Consider the following 23,413-nt stretch of genomic DNA (forward strand, 5'->3'; position numbering starts at 1 on the left):
AGGTTTGTTACATCCCACATCCCAAAATTGGATTGCATGCCCACCCCTTAGCCAATCATCGGCAAGAAGAATGGAACCATCATGGCTAGTTTGGATCAATCAGGATTTTCCCCTGGAATGGGGATAGAATCTCCCTTCTCTAGATTTCATGGGCAGTGTGGACACTTGAACTTAACAAGTCATGGCTCTGCTGGCAAGGAAGACAGTGGGGTGGCTTCATGACAGGAAGCCAGCAGCATCTACAACAATCTAACATTTATTTTTCTGAGTTACATTATGGAGTCATGGCTTTTCACATACTCAACTGATTTCAATTAAGCATAATGTATTAGTCAGGATCCTCATGGGAAAGAAACAGCATATTCAACGTTGGGTAGTTTCAGGAGAGTTTAATAACAGGACTATTTACGAAGATGTGGGCAGGGTGTAGGGAAACCACGTCACCTGGAGCCAGGAACAGGTGCTCTGTACTACTCCTAAATCCAAACGTGTTGAGTGGGCAGGCAACGATTAGAGCCCAGGGATAGGGGGTTGCCTGGCAGGTGCAGTGGCTTGGGTTCAGAGACTCAGCCTACCCACAGCAACTCTGCAGAAGGGAGCTAGGGGAATAAGTGATCTGACCTCATTCATCTCAATTCCCCCAATCCTCTCACCAGTGAGCCCCAGTGGCCAAACCCAGTTGGGAGCAGAGGACAAGGTTGCTCGCTGATCTAGACTACAAGTTTGGAGCAGGGTGGAGAAGAGCAGAGAGTGGCTCTGGAGGCGCAGGTGGGAAACACCCAACAGACAGAATCACTTTCGCGATGCTCGCCTTCTCACAGCGTGGCTGGTGGGGGCCCTGTCTGTCCTCTCAGTCCTACTCAGGACATCTCTGAAAAGATCTCAGCTCTGTAGCATCAACAATAGGTTCCAGCCTATCCCAGTTTTCACTGGCCCAAGACACAGAATCAACTCCCTCCCAACTCCAAGTCCTGGAGTTACTTCTACTGGAAAACAGACTTAGAGAATACAATTTGTGTATTGGGGGTGCTCAGAAGGGCTGCTGTTGGGACATTTTTCATAGTGACAAAGCTTATCTTTTATAAGTCATCAGCTGACAATGATTTTTTTCCAACCTATTATGTTAGTGACTCTTTCTTTACTTAGAACCGGTTTCCTTGGCTGTTAAAACTTCCTGTGTGGCTGGGGTCAGTGGCTTACGCCTGTAATCCCAGCACTTTGGGAGGCTGAAGTGCACAGATCACCTGAGGTCGGGAGTTTGAGACCAGCCTGGCCAACATGGGGAAACCCCATCTCTACTTAAAATACAAAAAATTAGACAGGAGTGGTGGCACACACCTGTAATCCCAGCTACTTGGGAGGCTGAGGCAGGAGAATCACTTGAACCTGGGAGCTGGAGGCTGCAGTGAGCCAAGATCATGCCACTGCACTTTAACCTGGGTGACATAGCAAGACTGTCTCAAAAAAAAAAAAAAAAAAAAAAAAAGTACTGCAAGGCCAAGGGAGAGCTAAGAAAGTACCAGAAGTCACGGCTGGGTGCAGTGGCTCATGTCTGTAACCCCAGCACTTTGGGAGGCAGAGGCGGGTGGATCACCTGAGGTCAGGAGTTTGAGACCAGCCTGACCAACATGGTGAAAACTCATCTCTACTAAAAATACAAAAATTAGCTGGGCGTGGTGGTGGGCTCCTATAATCCCAGCTACTCGGGAGGCTGAGGCAAGAGAATTGCTTGAACCTGGGAGGCGGAGGTTGCAGTGAGCTGAGATTGCGCCATTGCACTCCAGCCTGAACGACAGAGTAAGACTTCATCTCAAAAAAAAAAAAAAAAAAAGAAAAAGAAAGGAAGAAAGTACCAGGAGTCCTTGCAGCTCACCTTTCTTCTTCCCATCCCAAGTCTATCTTCTAGGGATTACGATTTAGAGTCCATGACTAGAACTCTCCTTTCAAAAGTCAACCCTGGTAAATCTGGCAGAGGAAACCCTTCTTTGGAGGTCTCTGTTTTATAGACTTTGTCTCTAAAAACAAAACGAAAAAGACTTCCTGTGATGATGACAAGGAGTCAGAAGCAGAGAAAAGCAGAGAGGAGAGTGGGAGAATTTACCGAGCTCCCCATGGCTCCCAGTCCTTGGCGCCCAGTGGCATCTCTGGCCGTGGGTTTTGTAAGACATTGTGTATGTCTTTCTAACACGTCTTCTTTCTGATTAAGAAAGCTGGATTCTGTTGCTTGCAAGCAAAAGTCTTACTCAGCTCACTCTGACTTCGAACGGATGCCACATCTTCTGCCACGCCCCCTTCAATTAGACTTGTTGGGGACAAACTTGTTTGTTTTGCATAATCGGTCTTGTTATATCTATACCCCCACTGGCTTCCTCATCCTCCTGGATTATTTAGAAGCAAATCTCAAACACAAATATTGTTTATTACTTCATTAATCCTATTGCAGCCAGATTTGTCAATTAAAAAATATTTAGCAGTATTTGGTCTTGTTTGAGGAATCCTCCATAAATTCTATAATTTTTCCTTTTTTTTTTTTTTTGAGACAGAGCCTCTCTCTGTTGCCCAGGCTGGAGTACAGTGGTGCGATCTCTGCTCGCTGCAACCTCTGCCTCCAAGGTTCAAGCAATTCTCCCACCTCAGCCTCCTGAGTAACTGGGACGACAGGTGCACACCACCATACCCAGCTAATTTTTGTATTTTTTGGTAGAGATGGGGTTTCACCATGTGGACCAGGCTGCTCTCGAACCCCTGACCTCAAGTGATCCACCTGCCTTGGCCTTCCAAAGTGTTGGGATTATAGGCGTGAGCCACTGGGCTGGGCCTAATTTTTCTTTTGAAAAATTAAAGTTTTTGCTTTTTAATTTTAGTTATGTAATCCAACTGGAATTGACTTTGTGTGTGGCATGAGGTAGAGAATTTTGGAAAGTGATGAAAGTGTTCTGTATCCTAATTGTTGTGGTGGTCATACAACTGCATGCATTGTTGAAACTCAGGACTATAAAAGGTTAACTTCACTGTATACAATACAGTAAATTTATTTATTTATTTGAGGCAGGATCTCACTTTGTCACCCAGGCTGAAGTGCAGTGGTGTGATCTCAGCTCACTGCAGGCTAGACCTCCCCAGCTCAAGCAATCCTCCCACCTCAGCCTCCTGAGTAGCTGAAACTACAGGTTTGCCACCGCACCTGGTTAATTTTTGCATTTTTTTTAGAGACGTGGTTTCACCCTGTTACCCAGGCTGGTCTTGAACTCCTGAGCTCAAGCAGTCCTCCTGCCTTGGCTTCCCAAAGTGCTGGGATTATAGGCAGGCACCACTACACCTGGCTTAGTACATTGACTATACCTTGATAAATCTTTTAAAACCATCATTTGTCATTGGGGAAATGCAAATTAAAACCACAGTGAGAGGATGAGGGCAAGCCACAAGGACAGGAGCTAACACAGGAGCCACTGCCCCATGTTTTCTTTGGGGAACCATCTCTTCTCCATTCTTAGTCCATTCAGTGTAGGAGGCTTACTAGAGAGTGAAGTCTACCCAGAGCAGAAAAGAAACCATAAAAGAAAGAGAGAGAGTCAGTGAGCATTGAGGACATTGTTGAATCCTCTGGGCGCAGCTGTTCCTGAAGTCCATTATTGAACTTATTCATTATTTTGCTTACTTTGGTTGGGACAATCAGTCAGGATGCTAGCACAGTGGTCAGCCAGTCCATTGACTCATAATTGTTTTATAGTGAACACTTAGTGGGACACTCTGAGGGAAGGGATTATAACAGGAATAAAATGACCATGACCTGCTCCTTAAGGTGATGGCATCCAAAGCAGGTGAGTAAACTTTACAAGGAAAGAGCATGAAACCTGTGGTCCCTGCCCTCAGGGGGTTCTCAGTCCACCAGAGGAAAGACAATTAAACAAATACACATCATTTGATGCAATAATGTGATGAATCCCTAAATATCTCCTTGTTATATATAATATATTCCATTGACCATGTCATGCACTTTTTCACATTTAACATTTCTGAAATTAGAACATATCTGGGATCAATGGCGTATCATTGTGGTCAGCCAGGAAGCACTGGCAATTTCGCAGCCGGTGACTCAGTGACCTTGAACATACCGTTGCTATTGTTATCACTTCAAGTTGAGTCAACTACTCGGGTTGATTTAACTGCCTTTTAAAAGAGTGTACTGTGATTCGGCACTGAAATGGAAAGGTAGTGCATAGGCACAAAGGCACGGGAACAGAGCAGCAAACGTCAATTTGACATTAGTCAAGAAAATAAGCAATGTTGGAAGAATGACTGTGGCTCATGTTTTCTTGCAACGTAATAACCACATACTCTAGGGGTTTTATACTGAATTGTGTGGAAAAAGAATGTGGTGTGATTCAGAGATGGACTCTGAATATGAGGAAGTTTGGGAATACTATAATCACTATATTTTACTTGTATTTTCTTTTTCTTTTTCTTCCTTCATTTATTTAGAGACGGAGTCTCACTCTGTTGCCCAGGCTGGAGTGCAGTGGTGCGATCTTGGCTCACTGCAACCTCCGCCTCCCAGGTTCAAGGGATTCTCCTGCCTCAGCCTCCAAAGTAGCTGGGATTAAAGGCACCTGGCACCATGCCCAGTAATTTTTGTATTTTTAGTAGAGACGGGGTTTTGCCATGTTGGCCAGGCTGGTCTTGAACTCCTGACCTCAGGTGATCCACCCGCCTTGGCCTCCCAAAGTGCTGGGTTACAGACGTGAGCCACCGTGCCCAGCCTATATTTCTTCTTAATGTATGCACAAGAATGTACGTGACAAAAATATGGGTCTAAGTAAGTCTAAAAGAGAGCTCTTTCAATGTTTAAAATACAAAGCAAAAGTGATAAGCAAGCTTTGCTATAGTTTCATAGGCAGCATATTTTTCCTTCTTAGAGGCATATAAAACAATGAAATCCCTTAGAATTGAATGTGCTTAGAGTCAGTAAACTCTGCTGGGTGCTTATTATGGGATAGGATTCAGGAGTGGGAGAATACACAACTCGCCATAGGAAGTTCCCTCCGCACACAGATTACAAGGTGTTAAGGCTGAAATGTTACATAAAGGAAAGCTAATGCTCTACTTACGGGGTCCAGGGCTTTGGATCGTGCCCAAGTCATCACCGTCGATAGTAAAATAAATACCTTTCGCTTTTCAAAGTGGCTGACTTCTTCACTGAGTGCTGTGGGGCCAAAAAGCAGAGTGGTTATTTGGACCCATGCACAACTTGGTTTCTAAATCACGTGTACTATTAGTCACCAGTAGGAGCCACTTAACACCAGGGTGCTGTTATCTCTGATACTTCTTTGACCTGTTCCCATCACCGTTCTTCAAATTCCCCCTCCTTTCTCTCTACCTGTATCTGAAATACGGATCCCCGCAGGTTGTTCACAACCAAGCATTTCAGTCTCATCAGTGCTCTCCACTGCAGCCCTTTCTCTCCACTATGCTCATCGGTTGCCTGATCCCTTCTGAGCTGAGCTCAAAATTGTGGCCCCTTTCTGTTTTCCGGCCTCTGGCCATGTGCTTTTCCTTTTTGGGAGGGCTCGTGACAGTAAGGATCATAGCTGACATGAATTAGAACAACTCACGGGCTTTGTTGAATTCCCCCCACTATGAGATAGCTATTCTGGGTTACAGATGCAGAAACCGAGGCACAGTTTGCCCAGGATCATAGAGGGAAGTGATGGGGCAGAGAGTCCAATACAGGCTGTCTGGCTGCCAGGCCCGTGCTGTCCCCACCATGCCCCCTAGCCAGCTGCCCAGAAAAGGGAGCAGGCTGGGGATGGGGCAGCAGAGGCCCCACATCAGAAGGTAAGGGCTTCTTAGGAGTTCCCATGAGGCAATCCTGTTCAGTGAAAGCCATCGTGGAAGGAAGTAATTCGGGGTGTGCCCACCCTTCCCACTCCACCCCTGGGGCTGTGGGCTGTAATGGAGAGCACTGATAAGGCAGAAACGTTTGGTAATCAACAACTTGCAGGGATTCATATTTAGAATAGAGGTGGAGAGAAAGGTGAGCATTTTATTTCCAAAGGGTTTGCTGCTTTGCAAAAAGGCTCTCTACACATTTAAGCATTGAATCTCCTTGAACGTATTTGGCTAAGGGATTCCATTAACATATTCTTCCTGATGTATAATTTTCAAGAAATGTATTGGCTGGGCGCGGTGGCTCAACCTAATCCCAGCACTTTGGGAGGCTGAGGCGGGCAGATCACGAGGTCAGGAGATCAAGACTGTCCTGGCTAACACAGTGAAACTCTGTCTCTACTAAAAATACAAAAAATTAGCCAGGCGTGGTGGCACGTGTCTGTAGTCCCAGCTACTTGGGAGGCTGAGGCAGGAGAATGGCGTGAACCCAGGAGGCGGAGCTTGCAGTGAGCTGAGATTGTGCCACTGCACTCCAGCCTGGCACAGAGCGAGACTCCATCTCAAAAAAAAAAAAAAAAAAAAAAAAAAAGAAACATATCAAAGCTGCAAAGTGAGGTCTAATTAAACTGTCAGAGGGGCTAAGTGATGCAGCTGCCATGGTATGATTTTAGTATCATGAGGTGATGCCCTAAACAAGCAACAAAATGAAATGCTGATATCCTGGATCTAATAAATGTATGGATTTCTACCCTAAAATGAGAAAGTGTTATTGAATTAAGTCTAAGAACACTATGATCACATATTATTCCAAACTTTAAGTGTTACTTTTGTTTCTATTTTTAGTCTAATAACAAAAATTTTCTCTTCAATTTAATTTTGCTCTTTTAACCTTTCTGCTCTGCTGAGCTTCAGTTTGGCCTATTTTGTGAATACTTGGCACACCTTGAGGTCCTCTAACTGGGTTATCCTTTTTTATTTATGATATTTATAATAGGTCTAGAATGATCTGCTTGTTCCCCTTTGAACACACCCTTCATCTATATGCAAATATTTTCTCTCCTTTCTAATAATGTATTCCTTTCTCTTCTGTCACCTTGCTTTCTTTCCATAGTATCTGTGAAAGGCAAGGTACGAGAATTCTAAGACTTTTAAAAATAATTTAATAAAACATTACTAAAAATAATACATAGCTGGTTGTGGTTGTTCACTCCTGTAATCCCAGCCCTGTTGGAGGCCGAGGATTGCTTGAGGCCAGAAGCTGGAGACCACCCTGGGCAACATAGCTAGACCTCGTCTCTGCAAAAAATTAAAAAAAAATAGCTGGATGCACACCTGTAATTCTAGCTACTGGGGAGGCTGAGGCAGGAGGATTGCTTGAGGCCAGGAGTTTGAGGCTGTAGTAAGCGAATGATATACTACTGCACTCCAGCCTGGGTGACAGAGCAAGACCCTATCTTTAAAAAAAAAAGAAAGAAAGGAATACATATCCATTGCGAGAAAAACAAAATCTAAGAATATGCATTAGGTAAAATGACAAAGTCCCCATCCCTTACCAACCTCATGCCCTACCAACCCCATACCCCCCAGGTGACTCTGGTGACAGATTGAAGGATCTCTGACTATATTTTCTTACAGACACAAACACTCTATATCTCAAAAAAACAAAGTAATTCAGCTAAAGGTTTTCCTCTAAATAGAAAAGTAAAATTTTCTTGATTATTTGAACCTCTTTATTAGACGGAAGCAGTAAAACACTCTACATTTTAAAGCTCATGAAAGGAAATGCAGTGTCAAACTTGAGAAAAGGTTACGTTTCCTTGAGGGGGAGAGGGTGGTCCTAAGAAAGGCCGATGCCCATCTGTGACAGCAGGAAGTCAGTGGTTAATGTCTGAAATTCACAATCAAGAGGCACCTATGGAGGCATTTTGATGTTTTAAATGAGGTTGCTTGGCCGGGTGCAGTGGCTCACTCCTGTAAACCCAGCACTTTGGGAGGCCAAGGCAGGCAGATCGCTTGAGGTCAGGAGTTTAAGACCAACCTGGACAAGGTGGCGAAACCGCGTCTCTACTAAAAATACAAAAATTATCTGGGCATGGTAGTACATGCCTGTAATCCCAGCTACTTGGGAGGCTGAGGCAGGAGAATCACTTGAAGCCGGGAGGTGGAGATTGCAGTGAGCCAAGACAGTGCCACTGCACTCCAGCCTGGGTGACAGAGCAAGATCTTGTCTCAAAAAAAAAAAAAAAAAAATTAGGTTGCTTTGGGGGAGCATGAATCACAAAAGCACCATCTTGCTAAACACCACTTCGTTCTCTTAGACTTGAGGTCCTTACAGTTCATTACATTTTTCAAAGCAAGATGACAGAGCAAGATCTTGTCTCAAAAAAAAAAATGAGGTTGCTTTGGAGGAGATGAATCACAAAAGCACCACCTTGCTAAACACCACTTCATTCTCCTAGAGTTGAGGTCCTTAGAATTCATTACATTTCTCAAAGCACTTTCAAAATACAAGCATTCTCTACAAGCCTTCCCTGACCTTTGCCATCAGGGAACATTTGTTGAATTGAATCAAATATTTAGGGTTAGAAACAATTCCTCCCCTCTTAAAGTCACGTGGCTCTTATACATAACTTTCTTGTGAGTGCACCCCCTCTTTGTTGAGTTAAAGTTTCTCTTGGGTGCCTTGTCTCTTGTGTGATGACTTGTGCCTTGGGGTACCTTTTCTTATCTGTCTTTGTATCTGTCCGTACATTCAACCCCACCTCCTTATGCAGTGTCTATAGAATGAGTCAGGTTGCATTTAAAGTTAAATGTTTTGGCGAGGCACCGTGGCTCACGCCTGTAACTCCAGTGCTTTGGGAGGCTGAGGCTGGAGGATGGCTTGAGGCCAGGGGTTTGAGACCAGCCTGGACAACATGGCAAGTCCCCATCTCTACCAAAAAAAAAAAAAAAAATTAGCTGGGTATGGTGGCAGAAGCCTGTAGTGCCAGCTACTCAGGAGGCTGAGGCGGGAGGATGTCTTGAGCCCAGGAGTTCGAGGCTGTAGTAAGCTGTGATCAGGTCACTGCACTACAGCCTGGGTAATGTTTCATTTTAAAAATATACATTTATTTTATTTTATTCTTTTTGTAGAGATGAGGTCTTGTCACGTTGTCCAGGCTGGTCTTGAACTCCTGGGCTCAATAATCCCCCCACCTCGGCCTCCCAAAGTATTAGGATTACAGGCATGAGCCACTGTGCCAGCCTTCATTTTTTTGATAATTAAAAATATTCTATTCTTCAGAAGTATCTATCCATATTACTATCATGGATTTCATACTTTAGGTAAGTCTCAGACCAGTTTTTCTATAGCCCTGCTTTGCCTAGTGTTCCTAGATGACTATTAGGTGAAGTAAGCAGCACTACAATAGCATCCCTGGGGATGAAAGAGTACACCTCACTGACCAGAGACTGCCCAGATGGCTTCCTCTATTTGCTGTGAGCTCTCAGTGATGTTATAAATAATAACATCACACTCCAGCAGGCGCATGAGAAGGTCTTCTCGAGAGATGGCCTGAAAAAGAAAATTGACAGCCATTTGCAGCAAGACGCTAACAAGGTAATCTTAATATTTCGATGAAATGATAATTTTCAAAATAGATATGCTACACTGAGGAGTCCCACAGGAAACACTTGCAGGAGGATTTCTATTTAAAATGAAATTGTGACTCTCTTCTGTGTGTAGTTTTCAAGTAACAAAGAAGTTTATGAAAACAGCTTGGAACAGATGATTTAAAAATTGCATAATAATCTTAGGTTCTATTTCTGCATGCTGTTTAAACTCCAATTCAGAAGGGAAGAATTAGAACACACTGAAAGAAAATGAGTGAGGCATTTAAAACTAATTCAAACTCTATGCAAGATTATTTGAGCAATTATATATCACGAATCACTCAGAAGTACTGATGAATGATGAATGTGGATTGTCTTAGAATTCTCAAGATGGATTTAATCTGTTCTCTTTCTAGATGTAAGGTACCTTATTACAGTTGACAGCTGGGAATATTTTAAAAATACAGAAACTTTTAATGATTAAAAATGTAAAGTTTATACATTAAATAGAAGTAACTTTGCTGTTTTGCTGATCATTTTTGTTGCTTTTTTTTTTTTTTTTTTTTTAATATGAGACACAGTTTCACTCTGTTGCCCAGGCTGGAGTGCAATGGCATGATCTCAGCTCACTGCAACCTCCGCCTCCCAGGTCCAAGTGGTTCTCATACCTCAGCCTCCCAAGTAGCTGGGACTACAGGCACACACCACAATGCCTGGCTTTTTTTTCTTTTTTGTAGAGATGGGGTTTCACCATGTTGGCCAGGCTGGTCTCAAACTCTTGACCTCTGGTGATCCGCCCACCTTGGCCTCCCAAAAAGTTGGGATTACAGGCGTGAGTCACGGTGCCAGCTGTTGATCATTGTGTTTTAACTAGTCAATCCTTGCTGCATGAATACCAGTACACTTCCCAATAGTACAATACCTTGAGTGCATTAAGAACCATAAAAGGACCCCGCATTTCCAAACCAAGATTTGCATTAGTTGTTATTCCCACTGTCCTGAACATCAGCTATTTTCCGCAGTTCTTTGACCAACTGTATTAAAGTAGAACCTTTTAGACCAAGCTGGGTCTCTTCCTTTATTGAAGAACAAAGGGAAGTTGATGCCTTTCCTTAGGAAATGACAATTCTGGCTTGGCAAGGTTAATACGTCCTTGTTAAATTCAACAGCATGCACTAAGTTGTTAGTTTCTCCAGCCCTGTTCCCTAGATTCTTTTGGATGAATCTGCATTAGTTTTCTAGGGCTGTTGTAACAAACTGTCACAAACTGCATGACTTGAACAACCAAAGTCTCACTGTTCTGGAAGCTAAAAACCCAGGATCGGCCGGGCGCGGTGGCTCAAGCCTGTAATCCCAGCACTTTGGGAGGCTGAGGCGGGTGGATCACGAGGTCAGGAGATCGAGACCATCCTGGCTAACACGGTGAAACCCCGTCTCTACTAAAAAATACAAAAAAATTAGCCGGGCGTGTTGGCGGGCGCCTGTGGTCCCAGCTACTCAGGAGGCTGAGGCAGGAGAATGGCGTGAACCCAGGAGGTGGAGGTTGCGGTGAGCCGAGATCGCACCACCACACTCCAGCCTGGGGGAGAGAGAAAGACTCCGTCTCAAAAAAAAAAAAAAAAACCCAGGATCAAGGTGTTGTAGGATTGGTTCCTTCTAAGAGCTGAGAGGGAGAGTCTGTTCTGTGCCTCTCCCCTCGCTTCTGCTGGTTTGCTGGCAATCTATTCCTCGTCTTGTATATGCATCACCCTGATCTCCACCTTGATATTCACATGGTGTTCTACCTGTGTGCCATCTGTGTCTAAATTTCCCCTTTTTATAAGCTCACTGGTCATACTGGATGATAAGCCCACTTTAATGACCTCCATTTATTTATTTACTTATTTATTTATTTATTATTTATTTATTTAAGACAGAGTCTCGCTCTGTCGCCCAGGCTGGAGTGCAGTGGCACAATCTCAGCTCACTGCAACCTCCACCTCCCTGATTCAAGCAATTCTCCCTGCCTCAGCCTCCCGAGTAGCTGGGATTACAGGCACCCACTATTTTTGTATTTTTAGTACAGACAGGGTTTCACAATGTTGGCCAGGTTGGTCTTGAACTCCTGACCTCAGGTGATCTGCCCGCTCGGCCTCCCAAAGTACTGGGATTACAGACGTGAGCTACTGTGCCTGGCTGATGACCTCCATTTAATTGGATTTCCTCTGCAAACACCCCATCTCCAAATATGGCCATATTCAGAAATACCAGGGGTTAGGATTTCAATATATCTCTTGGGGGTGGGGGAGAAACAACTCGACCCATACCACCAGCCATTCACTTCCTTCTCTCGGCTGAATGTGCAAGAGGGAAGCCACTGACAATTTTGATCCAAACATTGATTTTTACTTTACCAATAGCATGACAGTGGGAAAGGAAACTACCTTCCCAGTACACCTGGGATGGATCAAGATCCAGAAATGACACATGAAAGAAAAGAAGAAAACACTGGGGGAATACGAGGACTCAAAGATGTGTATTCTAGATGTGGCCTAAGAGAAAGAAGATACAGCATCTATGTTTGCAGCTTGTAAAAGCAGATGGGAGTGGTGTCCATAGAAAAACATGCACACGTGTCAAATTATGGTTGGCTCTATTTAAGATGAAATAGCCACATTTTCAGGAGAATGGTTGTCCTGACCTGATGTGGAGTGACCATTTTTGTGCATTCATTTGTTCACCCAACAAACATTTGTGGGCCCTGCTTTTGACTGTAGTAATAGAGGCAAACATGAATAATATATAGCTGCTGATACTAAGGAGCAGTGTGTGTGTGTGTGTGTGTGTGTATGTGTGTGTGTCTGTGTGTGTGTATGTGTGTGTGTCTGTGTGTGTGTGTGCGCGCTTTGAGAAGATTTATACCAAATCATTATGGTCTAATGTAGACAACAGCCTGACCAAGCACATATGAAGCCATTGTACAAATGAGAAAAAAAGTAACCTGCTTGGTGAAAAAATTACAAGAAGGGCTAAACTCTGGGGCCCAGGACAGCCAACATAACAGGCTGCTCTTCAGCCCCTACTCACACCCTTAGCCAGGCACTCTTGCACAGTGTGCAACCTGTACAGCCAGACACAGAAGCCCCAAATGTGGAAAGGGCTGTCATAGAGGTACATTTGAGGTTCAATGGACTAAGAGAAAGACATGATTTTGTCTCATAGCAGAAGATGTTTGAGTTGGGCTGGAAGGATGAATACCAGCTCACCTGGCAGAGCCCAGAATGCTCAGGGAATAGCAGGTGGCTTGTTGAGCCAGGTAGAGGCACCTTTCATAACCTGAACCAGGCTAACGGTTTCCATTCTCACCTCTCCCTCACCTTTTATTCATTTTTTGCTGGTCTTCTCTGTATCATTCCAACTGCAGCATATGTGCCGCTGAAGCGAGCACTCTCCCTCACCTTTCCTGCCACCTGTGTCTTCCCCGTGGCTCCCCATAACCCATGCTCTTTCTCTGCCACAGCGCACCATATGCTTTCCCAGGCGTTCCCCCTTGCACGGTGTTTCCTTCCTCCCTTACTTGTCTTGCAGGCTCCACTCAACCACAGAAGACCAGCCTCAGCCCCACCATCTCCAGTAGATCCCACCCTTCCAAGGGAGGGGCATCTGCAGGACTTTGTGCTAATGGAGGCTCCAGGATCTCAAGATCAGAGCATAGGAGGCCCCGACCTGTTTGGCAGGAAGGGATTTGAAGCTGCATTTGCCTGTCTCTCTAGATAAGGCTGAGAACTCCTTAGGTGCCCCTTTCAGAGAGGCTGTGGGAAATTAACTCCCTCTTCTGGCTTAAAGGATGAGCCTAATTGATCTAAGGGTAAGTGACTGGCTCAGGAAAGGGACAATGACTCCATTCACGACTGTGAGACTCAAAGAGATGCTTGCCAGGGACTGCTGGCAATGTCCATCCTCCTTTCTCCAAGACCTTCTGGAAGTTTGCTTTGCCAGAGTGTCACTGTGTATGAACTAAGGCCCTGGACTGTTGCAGCCTTACTGCCAGCCTGAAGATAAAGTCATCCCTCAAGGAGGGCAGAGCCCAGGAAGGGGCAGCAAGAGGAGCTGGAGCCTGTGGATCAGCTCGGAAGCCGGTTCCACTTCTGGACCACTAGCTACATAAGCTGATGAATTTCCGTTATTTATTAAGCCAGTTTGGGTCACCTCTGTTTTCTACTACATGCGGTCCAACACAGCCCCAATTGATATAGATAGCAAGGTCTTTAATAAAAATCAGTAGTACAAAGTCATACAAAGAGTGGTTTTGGGCCAGGCATGGTGGCTCATGCTTGTAATCCCAGCACTTTGGGAGGCCAAGGTGGGCAGATCACCTAAGATCAGAAGTTCAAGACCAGCCTGGACAACATAGTGAAACCATGTCTCTATTAAAAATACAAAAAATTAGCCGGGTGTGGCCGGGCGCGGTGGCTAGCGCCTGTAGTCCCAGCACTTTGGGAGGCCGAGGTGGGTGGATCACAAGGTTGGGAGATCGAGACCATCCTGGCTAACATGGTGAAACTCCGTCTCTACTAAAAATATAAAAAATTAGCTGGGCGTGGTGGCGGGCGCCTGTAGTCCCAGCTGCTTGGGAGGCTGAGGCAGGAGAATGGCGTGAACCTGGGAGGCGGAGCTTGCAGTGAGCCGAGATCACGCCACTGCACTCCAGCCTGGGCAACAGAGCGAGACTCCGTCTCAAAAAAAAAAAAAAAAAATTAGCCGGGTGTGGTGGCACGTGCCTGTAGTACCAGCTACTCGGGAGGCTGAGGCAGGAGAATCACTTGAACCCAGGAGGCCAAGGTTGTAGTAAGCCGAGATCGCGCCACTGCACTCCAGCCTGGGCAACAGAGTGAGACTCCATCTCAAAAAAAAAAAGAGTGTTTTTGTAGGAGGATCTAATAAATATGATTTTGGATATGTTGATTTAGCAATGCCTGCAGGACAACTGGGGACTGGTCTAGGAGGCAGCTGGATTTGGATGCTACAGACAGGCAAGAAAAGCACTGGCTATCTGGGGAGCTGAAGCTATAGGGCTGGATAAGATTTAAGAAGGTCACCTGTTGTAGGAAGAGAGTGAGCTCTGGGGAAAACCGCATTTAAAGGGTTAAAAGAGGAAAAGGAGCCAGAGAAAGAAGCTGGGAAGGAGGGCTTGGGCGCTTAGTCAGTGCAGAACCGAGGCACAAGAAGGGAAGGCGAGTTTCTCTCGGGAAGCCAGGCTGCTGCTGTGAAGCCAGGTGAGCTAAGCCCCTCGGGAGTCAGGGGACTGCTGGTGACATTGGCCAGGGCACCTCCTGTGAAGTGTTGTGGGCAGGGCCGGCCAGCATTGGATAGACCAGTGAATGGCGGGGGTGAAGGGGTGAGGCCTGCAAATGCGGCTGGTCTCCTGAAGTTCAGTGGTGGCAGGGGCCAGGGGCAGAGAAAGAGGCTGGTGGCCAGCAGGGAGGCCAAGTTAAGTGTTTTTTACAGTAGGAATGATTTGAGCATATGTGTAGGTGTAGAGGAAGAAGCCAGTGGCAAGAAGAGAGAGAAGGGAGGTGAATGGGAAAGAATACCCAGAAGACAGGGGAAGGGGGTGAATGGGAAGGTCTCAAAGATGTCTGGAGGGCATGCATTTGTCCATTCCACAAGTATTTATTGAGGCCACTTTGTGGCAGTGGCTGTGTTAGGTGCCACAGATACATGGATAAACACGGGGATAAACAAGTCATGGTCTCCGCCCTCAAGGACCCGACAGTCATTGTCCATGGACCCCCACCATAGACAGGTGATAACAATGAGTGTGAAAAGCAGTATGATCTAGGAAGGCAAAGGATGATATGGGAGCTCAGAATCCAAACTGGGAGTGAGGGAGAAGTAGGAATCATGAATGGCTTCCTGGAGGAAGTGACACAAGTCTTGAAGGATGAATAAAAAAAAAAGGAGAGAAGGCTTCTCCAGGATACAGCATGTGGAAAGCTGTATGGTAGGCTCCAGAGAGTAGCAGGCAGGGTAAGAGAGGAGTTGGCCCGGGAGAAGAAGAGGGCCACTTCTTCTCAGACATTTAAATGTCTCAGGACTAGGACTGTGTTGAATTTGTCACGTGGAGACACCATTGTTTCTGGAGACAGCAATGGTATATTATTCCTGAATGGCGCATTACCAAAGGATGTTTCTCTTAAAAAATTATTTTCATAAATATAAAATAGAGACAGGATCTTGCTATGTTGCCCAGGCTGGTCTCGAGCCCCTGGCCTTAAGCAATCCTCCCTCCTCAGCCTCCCACAGTGCTGGGATTACAGGCGTGAGCCACCACGCCCGGCCTATTTCTCCTTCACAGACGGCGCCCATCATGGCACAGACTTGTCTTGGATAATGCAGGGCAGAATATGCTGGAGAGGAGAATTGTATGAGTCTGAAAGTCCAAATTAGATCCATCCTTTCCAATACTATCTAATTTAAACTCTTTGCTTTAGCCCAAAAGTGAAAGTGGGGTCTACGAGGTAAATCTCCATTACAGGAGAAAGCCATTCCCTCAACCTGGCCATGTCTGTGGAACAGAGGGGAGGGGAGGCAAACAGTAAAACAAGTTGTCGAGGCGTTGGGGCGGAAGCCGACTCTTCCCTCTGTCTACTCCTGGCCAGAGCCTCTGGGACTTACAGAGTACGTCTCCACCGCAAAGTCAGGCCGCGGGCTCTCAGGCTTGGACAGCGTGCCCACAATCTGGAATGTGCCTTCCTTCACTTTGGTTGAGGAAGCTTCCAGCATAGCTGACTTATTTTCATCTTCCTCTTCCTCTTCCTCTGTAATTTCTTCAAGCGAAGCCCCAACTACACAGTTGGATAGAAACTGCAAGGAAACAGAAATTTCCCAAATGGTAAGTGCAAATTAGAGTCGGGGGGCCAGTGAATGATGACTCTAGAAACTTCCCTTTCCCGAGTGCTTGCTGGGCGCCACCAAGGCAAAGCAAATGCTTTGCACACTGTCATCTCATTTAAGTTGATTGAATTCCTGGAGGAGTGGGTGCTGTTAGAATTCCCCATTTTACAGATGAGGAACTCAAGGTCAGAGAGCTTAATTCACTTGTTTCCAGATACTGCACTCCTCCAGCAGCAGGCAGAGCTGGGTCACAGTGATGATGTTTGTGTTGTCCAACAGAAATACAGAAATGTAATAGGAACTACATTAAAGATGTGGTCTTGCTATGTTGCCTAGGCTGGTTTCAAATTCCTGGGGTCCTCCTACCTCAGCCTCCTGAGTAGCTGGGACTACAGGCACTTATGTAGTTTTAAATTTTCTAGTAGCAACATTTTAAAAAGTAAAAACAAACGGTAAAATTAATTTAAATGATGTGAGGTCAGGTGCAGTGGCTCATGCCTGTAATCCCAGCACTTTGGGAGGCTGAGGCAGGTGGATCACTTGAGGTCAGGAGCTCGACACCAGCCTGGCCAACATGGTGAAACCTCGTCTCTACTAAAAATACAAAAATTAGCTGGGCATGGTGGTGCACACCTGTAGTCCCCGCTACTCGGGAGGCTGAGACAAGAGAATTGCTTGAACCTGGGAGGTGGAAGTTGCAGTGAGCCGAGATTGTGCCATTGCACTCCAGGCTGGGCAACAGAGCAAGACTCCGCCTAAAAAAAAAAAAAATTGAATGCTGCGGTATTTAATGCAATACATCCAAAATATTATCAACTTAATATGTAATCAATATAAAAATTATTGAGCTATTTTACTTTTTTATTTGAAATTCAATCTGCATTTTACACTGAAAGAACATCTCCATTTGGACTAGCCACATTTCTTTTTTTGAGACAGAGTCTCGTTCTGTTGCTCAGGCTGGAGTGCAGCGGTGCGAGCATAGCTCACTGCAACCTCAAACTCCTGGCCTCAACCAATCATCCTGCCTTAGCCTCCTGAGTAGCTGGGACTATAGGTGTGTGCCACCACGCCTGGCTAATTTTTTATTTTTATATTTATTTTTGTAGAAATGGGGTATTGCTGTTGTTGCCCAGGCTGGTGTGGACTAACCACATTTAAGTGTTCAAAGGCTACATGTAGCCAGTGGCTACAGTATTGAATAAGGAAATAGAAAGAAGTTGGCAAAGTTTCTGTTCTTGCTTTCCAAAAGCTATCCTTAGAAGTGGCTTTTGTGGTGATTAAGAGTTTCATTCGTTTATATGTCAATACTTACTTATATATGTCAACAATCATTTTATTTTATCTATTAAGCATATATAAATAATCATGGCATTACCGTACCTTGGGAATAAAGATATAATAAAACCAAATAAGCAAAAAGTCCCAACTCATTTATTTTGATAGAAAACAGTCCAGGTTAGCATTCAAGATTGCCAGCTTCAACCTCCTATTGGAATATATTTCTCCCAAGTAAATTATGTATGTTTTCATTTCATTTATCTCTCAAACATACATATTCAATTTTGTATCCTCTTTCACAGTTGAGGAAATTGATGCCCAGCAAAAAGAGATGGGGCTGGGGTGGCATTGCCCAACTGGGTTGTAAGCCTAAAATGAGACACAGCTTCCATTTCTCTTATATTCCTCATATTCCCACTCCCATGTTCCTTGGAGCAGATGATCAGTAATTACCTGGAATTTGAGAAAGGCCCTGATTAATTAAGGACCAACTAGAAAATTCTCTTATTGAAAAGTTTTTGAAAAAGATCTCTGGACAGAGCGTTGGTGGCTCATGCCTATAATCCCAGCACTTTGGGAGACCAAGGCAGGAGGATTGCTAGAGAAAGATCTCTGTATACTAAAAGAAGTTTCATTACAAAAATATTGTTATAAAAAATAATCAAGATCTTTGGGAGGCCAAGGTAGGCAGATCACGAGGTCAGGAGATTGAGACCATCCTGGCCAACATGGTGAAACTCCGTCTCTACTAAAAATACAAAAATTAGCTGGGCGTGGTGGCACATGCCTGTAATCCCAGCTACTCGGGAGGCTGAGGCAGGAGAATCGCCTGAACCCAAGAGGCAGAAGTTGCAGTGAGCCAAGATCATGCTACTGTACTCCAGCCTGGCGACAGAGCAAGACTCCATCTCAAAAAAAAAAAAAAAAATTCAAAATCAAAAGGGGATTAAGGAAGGAGATAAACTCCCTTCCCTCATTCTTTTTTTTTTTTTTTCTGGAGACAAGGTTTTACTCTGCCCTATGTATACCTCCCAGGCTGGAATGCAGTGATGCGATCACAGCTCACTGCAGCCTCGAACTGGGCTCAAGTGATCCTCCCCATCCTGCCTCCTGGCAGCTGGGAAAGTAGGCGTGTGCCACCACGCCTAGATTCTCCTTCATTCCTAATCTCAATCATGTTCACGTCACCTCCCTTTTTTATACAGGTGACCCTTGAACAACACAGGTTTGAACTTTGTAGGTCCACTTAGCCACTTATTTTCTTCCACCTCTGCCACCCCTGAGACCAGCCCCTCCTCTTCATCCTCTGCCTCAGCCTATGCAACATGAACACAGAGGATGAAGACCTTTAGGACAACCCAATTCTGTTTAATGAATAGTAAACATATTTGTCTTCTTTATGATTTTCTTATAAACATTTTCTTTCCTCTAGCTTACTTTATTGTAAGAACGCAGTATATTTTATGTGAACAAAATATGTGTTGACTGTTTATGTTATTGGTAAGGATTCCTGTTAACAATAGGTTATTAGTAGTTTAGTTCTAGGGAGTCAAAAGTTATACACAGCCTGCAGTCCCAGCTACTTAGGACACTGAGGTGGGAAGATCACTTGAGCCCAGGAGCTCGAGTCCAGCCTGGGCAATGTTAATGAGACCCATGTCTCTAAACATACATAAATAAATAAGAGTTATGTGCAGAGTTTTAACTGTCTTCTCTATATCTGTATCTTTTTTTTTTAAGGCAGATTTTTCCTCTGTTGCCCAGGCTGGAGTGCAGTGGTGCGATCTCGGCTCACTGCAAACTCTGTCTCCCAGGTTCAAGTGATTCTCATGCCTCGGCCTCTGGAGTAGCTGGGATTACAGGCACAAGCCACCACACCTGGCTAATTTTAGTATTTTTAGTAGAGATGGGATTTTGCCATGTTGGCCAGGCTGGTCTCGAACTCCTGACCTCAAGTGATCTGCTTGCCTTGGCCTCCCAAATTGCTGGGATTACAGGTGTGAGCCACTGCACCCAGCCTGTATCTGTATCTTTTTGAAAAACAAAACCCCTAATCCCTGCGTTGTTCAAGGCTTCCCGCTGAATTTAGAGTATAAACGAAACTCCTGGCCAAGGCCATCCATGACCTGGCCCTCTCTGCCGGCCTCTGCTCCACTAATCTATGTAATAAATTTATATGGAGCACAGACCATGAGTGCATCCCTGCTTAGGAGCTGAGCAGGGCCATTTTCTGGGCTCTCTGGGCCCCTTCCTCCATTAAAAAAAATTTAAACATTATATTTCTCAATTGCATGCTATAAAGACAAACACATTCATTGACTCTAAAATTTGATTTGTTTCCTTCTGATTTTAAAAGAAATTAGCACACTTTTTGTGGGCCCCTAAAAGTCTCATGGGTCCTGGGCATGGTACTTGCTGCACCTAATGAAGAAGTGGGCCCAGGAAGCCCTGGTGCACTGCCCCCTGGCCACTGGGCACACAAAAACCGCCAACCCTATTCCTACTTTGGAATCTGTGCCTTTGTTGTGCCCTCCGAGAACTATTTTCTCTGGCTTGAGCCTCATCCTGTGTATGTTAGATTAAATGTTACCTTTTTTTTTTTTGAGATGGAGTTTCACTCTGTTGCCCAGGCTGGAGTGCAGTGGCGTGATCTTGGCTCTGCAACCTGCGCCTCCCGAGTTCAAGCGATTCTCCTGCCTCAGCCTCCTGAATAGCTGAGATTACAGGCGCCCGCCACCACGCCCAGCTAACTTTTGTATTTTTGGTAGAGACAGGGTTTCATCCTGTTGGTCAGGCTGGTCTCGAACTCCTGACCTCAGGGACATTTTCTGTGTACAGATAAATCATCTATCTTCTCTATGTCTGTATTTTTTTTGAAAAACACAAATAAGATTATACTACACCTGTTTGGTAATGCTTCCTTTCTTTAAAAACTTTTTGTTACAGTTTTGTGTCTTTGCTTCTTCTTTCCTACCTTTTCTGATAATTTGGAAGATGTATCATGTGTTTAGAGTCCCTTCTGGTAGATATAGGTCATATGTAATATATACGTATATTGTTTATCTTGTATAATTACATGCCTTAATCTCTGGTTTTTGTTTTCGTGTGTGTGTGTGTGTGTTTTTTGAGATGGAGTTTCACTCTGTTGCCCAGGTTGGAGCGAAGTGGTGCAATCTCGGCTCACTGCAACCTCCGCCCCCTGGGTTCAAGTGATTTTCCTGCCTCAGCCTCCAGAGCAGCTGGGATTATAGGCGCCTGCCACCACGCCCAGTTAATTTTTGTATTTTTAGTAGAGACAGGGCTTCACTATGTTGGCCAGGCTGGTCTTGAACTCCTGACCTCAGGTGATCCACCCACCTCAGCCTCCCAAAGTGCTAGTATTACACCGCGCCCCACCCTAAATCTCTGTTTTTTTTATTTTTATTTTTATTTATTTATTTATTTATTTTGAGACGGAGTCTCGCTCTGTCACCCAGGCTGGAGTGCAGTGGCGCGATCTCGGCTCACTGCAGGCTCCGCCCCCCGGGTTCCCGCCATTCTCCTGCCTCAGCCTCTCGGAGTAGCTGGGACTACAGGCGCCTAAATCTCTGTTTTTTGATGGATGCGTTTTAGATGGTACACTGGGTTGAATAGTGTCTACCCCCACCAAATTCCTGTCCTCTTAGAACCTGTGAATGTGGCCTTATTTGGAAATAGGGTCTTTGCAGATGTAATCAAGTTAAAAAGAAGCCATATTGGATAGGGTGAGTCCTAATCCAACAACTGGTGTCCTTATAAGAAGAAGGAAGTTTCCACACAGAGACGCAGGGGAGAGAACACCATGTGAAGAAGGTGGCAGAGATTGGAGTCTACTGCCAAGAGGTGCCAAGAATTATTGGCAACTACCAGAAGCTAGGAGAGGGGCAAGCAACAGTTCTTCCCCTGGAGCTTCCAGTAGAAACCAACCCTGCTGACACCTTGATCTTGGACTTCTGCCCTCAAGAACTGCGAGAGAATAAATTCTGTTTTATAAGGTCATCCAGTTTGTGGCAATTGGTTACCACAGCCCTAGAAAACTAATACAGATGGTATGTACTGTAGCCTCTTCCTGTTTTAAGCAGATTTGTCCTGTTCGAAAGTGCAGTCATTAGCCTCAGAGAAGTCTGTCCAGGGTGAGATTAGATTTCTCTGTAGCTCTAGAGGACAGAATTAAGATGGACGGGTCCTACCCACAGGGAATGATAAAATCATGGCTTTCTTTTGACAACTGATCGTATTCGCATGAAGGGCCCCAGAGCCCTTTTTCTGAATATCTTCATTTTCCGGGGATAAAGACAGAGAAAGGTGAGGAAACTTAATGGAACTCAGGGACCCAAACGGTGTCTGGTCCATAATAGATGCTCAAAAACCATATATTGAAGGGATGGATGAATGAAAAACGCCCCATGGGCAATATAAAAATTTGATTTACTCACGCCTGTAATCCCTGCACTTTGGGAGGCCGAGACGGGTGGATCACGAGGTCAGGAGATCGATCGAGACCATCCTGGCTAACACAGTGAAACCCCCTCTCTACTAAAAATACAAAAAATTAGCTGGGTGCTGTGTCGGGCCCCTGTAGTCCCAGCTACTCGGAGGCTGAGGCAGGAGAATGGCGTAAACCCGGGAGGCGGAGCTTGCAGTGAGCCGAGATCGCGCCACTGCACTCCAGCCTGAGTGACAGAGCAAGACTCCGTAAAAAAAAAAAAAAAAAAAAAAATTTCAAAATCGATGGAAGGGTAGAAAGAGAACCTAGTAGGAGGCAAGAGACCTGGAGTCTCTGTCCAGGTTCTGGCCTCAACTCTCTATGTGATCTTGGGCAAGTCCCTTCCTCCCTCTTAGCCTCAGTTTCCCCTCATTAAAAGGAGGAACAGGGGATGGACCAGTGATCTCCAGACACCTGGGCTTCCATGTAGAATCCCTTGTCCAGCCTGGGTGCGGACTGAGGTCCAGGGGGCATTGGTGGTGCCCAGGACGCGGGACCCTCCCTGAAGAAAGGCCCCGACAGCGCCCTGTGGCGCAGACCCTCGCTGGGTTTGCGGACCGGGGACCGAGGGCTGGGAGCTGAGAGCTGGCGTGAGGCTCGGGCGCCGCCGCCGCTCACCTTCCCGATGTTTCCGCTGCTGTAGGAGTCCAACAGGTTTATAAACACTCTCTGGGTCCGGATAACTTTCTCCGTGGGAGCAGCAGTTTCCTCTTCTTCAGCCATGGTGGGAGCCGCGCTGGTTGCTAAGGTGAAAGCGTCACTCTGCTTGCCAAGGAGGCGGGGCCCGGGCCAGGGAGGCGGGGCAGGTTCTCTCTGGGGGCGGGGCCTTGGCGCCGGGCACAGTTTGCCGGGGCGGGGGAGGGGCGTGTCGCGGGCGAAGCAGGGAGTGCCGGGCGCTGGGCGGGGAGTGCCGGGCGCGGCGGTGCGTCTCGTGCCCGGCGCTAATCAGGGCGTGCCAGGCGGGGCGGGGCAGGCTGTGCCGGTCGCTGGGCGGGGCGTGCCGGGCAGGGAGGGGCGTGTCGTGCCGGGGGCGGGGCGGGGCATGCCGGGCAGGGCGGGGCGTGTCGTGCAGCGGGCTGGGCGGGGCGCGCCGGGCGAAGCGAGGCTCAGGGCTCTCAACTGCGGGCGCTCTAGGCTTCTGGGCGCCAGGCGGATGTCCCGGCGAGTGCTTTCCGCGGCGCCGCGCGTGCAGCCCAGGTCTCACCCTGGCTTGCTGCCCACTGTCAGCCTTTGGGCAGTGCACGGTTTCTTTCGGAGGCTCCCTGGGCGTCT

At 46.0% G+C, this 23,413-nt stretch overlaps 1 protein-coding gene across 5 annotated transcripts in view; it reads right to left on the reverse strand.

The window, feature by feature from the left end:
- Positions 1 to 22,892, reverse strand: part of AK7 (adenylate kinase 7) — a 101,688-nt gene extending 78,796 nt beyond the window's left edge. For 4 of the 5 annotated variants that reach the window (XM_055288249.2, XM_055288250.2, XM_055288247.2 and 1 more), the window contains exons 1-4: positions 22,760 to 22,892; positions 16,138 to 16,326; positions 9,334 to 9,442; positions 5,109 to 5,203 (exon numbers count right to left, since the gene is read on the reverse strand). In XM_055288249.2, coding sequence (XP_055144224.1) covers positions 5,109 to 5,203; positions 9,334 to 9,442; positions 16,138 to 16,326; positions 22,760 to 22,864 — 498 coding nt within the window. In that variant the 5' untranslated portion in view covers positions 22,865 to 22,892. The remainder of the gene's footprint in view (positions 1 to 5,108; positions 5,204 to 9,333; positions 9,443 to 16,137; positions 16,327 to 22,759) is intronic. The other variant, XM_055288251.2, reaches the window with a different exon arrangement.
- Between the last annotated feature and the right edge of the window lie 521 nt (positions 22,893 to 23,413).

Source organism: Symphalangus syndactylus, chromosome 8 (assembly GCF_028878055.3).
Source record: "Symphalangus syndactylus isolate Jambi chromosome 8, NHGRI_mSymSyn1-v2.1_pri, whole genome shotgun sequence".
Lineage (NCBI taxonomy): Eukaryota > Metazoa > Chordata > Mammalia > Primates > Hylobatidae > Symphalangus > Symphalangus syndactylus.